Source organism: Chelonoidis abingdonii, chromosome 1, assembly GCF_003597395.2.
Source record: "Chelonoidis abingdonii isolate Lonesome George chromosome 1, CheloAbing_2.0, whole genome shotgun sequence".
Lineage (NCBI taxonomy): Eukaryota > Metazoa > Chordata > Testudines > Testudinidae > Chelonoidis > Chelonoidis abingdonii.
Genome location: NC_133769.1, coordinates 330,229,779 through 330,231,776, shown reverse-complemented (window position 1 = coordinate 330,231,776; position 1,998 = coordinate 330,229,779). Strand labels below are relative to the sequence as shown.

General features: G+C 51.6%; 1 protein-coding gene across 2 annotated transcripts in view; it reads left to right on the top strand.

Moving 5' to 3' along the window:
• NUP58 (nucleoporin 58) overlaps positions 1-1,998 on the top strand; it is a 59,529-nt gene that overhangs the window by 13,217 nt on the left and 44,314 nt on the right. Inside the window, exon 5 of one of the 2 annotated variants that reach the window (XM_032785193.2) lies at positions 1,852-1,986. In XM_032785193.2, the coding sequence (XP_032641084.1) occupies positions 1,852-1,986 (135 nt within the window). The remainder of the gene's footprint in view (positions 1-1,851; positions 1,987-1,998) is intronic. The other variant, XM_032785194.2, reaches the window with a different exon arrangement.

Genomic DNA, 1,998 nt, shown 5'->3' with positions numbered 1-1,998 from the left:
CATACTAATATGCAGTTGGCACCTTCTCCACGTATGCAGTTTACACAACCATATTTCAAGTGTTCATTGAAAAGCCAGCTACATCAGCTAACCATATGTGTGTACACCAAAGCTGTTCACCGCACTTTCCCACATTCTCGTTTGTCAAGATGCCACAATATTTCATCTCTTATTCTCTGCCTGCTCCAAAAACTCAAATCATCCATTCAAGTAGAAGCTTTAAAGTCACAATTAGCTGCTGTTTTTAGCCTCCACTATGTGAGATACTTCAGTGTTCAGCTGGATCTAGTCATCTTCACCTACATGCCGAACTAAGACCAAGATTCCACTTAGTTTGCAGCAACAAGTACCTAAATTACGTCAGATTCTGCAGCATTCTACTGGAAATTCTTAAAAATTTTTGGGAGCTTCAGGTAAACTTGAATAAAGGATGTTTTGATTGAATTACATTTTAAAATGAATATTACAGTCAGTACAGTTGCCCCCTGTTGGTGATGATTAGGGCCCTTCTAAATTCACGGTCTATTTCACAGCCAGCGGGTTTTTTAATTGGTCAATTTCACAATTTCAGATGTTTACATCTGGAAGTTCACAATGTTGTAATAGTGGGGATCCTGACCCAAAGTGTGATCATGGGGGGGGGGTTGCAGAGTTGTTGGCGTGGGGGGGGGGGAAGTGGCAGCCCCAAGATTGCCACCCTCACTTCTGTGCTGACTAGGCAGCAGCCTCAGAGCTTCCTGCAGTTAGAGGAGATTCCGGGAGGTGGGGGTGGGTAGGATCTCCCCCATACTGCTAGGAATGCCCCATCCAGGGGCTCCTAGCTGCTAGTCCTGGACAGTGACAGAGTAAGGCGGGGTCCCCTGGAAAAATGGGTGCCCAGCCCCAGAAGAAGCCCCAGGGTGGAAGCCTCAAACACGGGCAGCCTTGAGTCTAAACTGCCCCAAACCATGGCTGAGGGGGCCGAAGCCCTGAGTCCGGGCTACCCTGAGACTAGGCTGGAGCAGCAGGGGCGCTGCATCTGCTGGGGAGGGTAGAAGCCCCAAGCCCTGGCTGAAGTGGGGTGGGGGGTGCGGAAGCCTTGAGCCCAGGCTGACCTGCCAGGGGGAGGAGTGGAAGCCACAGACATGGGCTGCCTTAGCTGCAGCTGGCAGTCGCAGAAGCCCCCAGCCCTGGCCAGAACCGCTGCAGGAGGAAGCTGGGAGCCGAGGGTGAGGAGGGGCAAAATTCCTGATTCCAGGCTGACCTGGCTGGAGCGACAGGGAGCAGAAGCGCAAAGCTTTGGCCGCGGGTCTGCCCCAATCCCTGACTGGACCGGGGGGGAACCCGAGGCCAGACTGCTCCAGCTGCAGCAGCCAAGAGCAGAAGCCCCCAGCATGGCAGGAGATACTGGGGGGAGGAAACCAAGAGCTCAGGACTCAGAGCTGCAGCAGGAGCTGTGGGGGTGGGAGCGGAATGGAAGCCCGAAGCTGCTGCAGCGCAGAAGTGAGGGTGTACCACCTTCATTTCTGTGCTGGTTCTGGAGGTAGCTCTGATCTCCCCACCAAGAGCAGCCATGCAGGGGAAGGACAACTCCTACCCCTCCCGAGCATGGCTGGTCTAGTAGCTCCAGGCTCCCAGCATCAGAGGAGATCAGTTTTCATGGGCTGATTTCACAGTCTGTGACATGTCCGTGAAATTGGTAGGGTCCTAGTGATGATATTAAATTTAGTTTATTGCTGCAGATTTCATTCAGTGTTAACTCGCCTTTATGATGAATGAGGCAGTTCACACCTCTTAGTAATTATTTTAGGCTGTCTGCAGACTGTATAGTTTGTGTATTAAGGATGGTTTCATTCTTCCTTTTAATTTCAGGTTCTACTGGCTGTACGTTAAATGTGGGTGGGACAGCTGCCCCAACTACAAGTGCATCCACAGGCCTTTCACTGGGAGGAGCCTTAGCTGGTTTGGGAGGTACACTCTTCCAGAATGCAACCACAGCAGCAACAGGTAAAAAGAGTT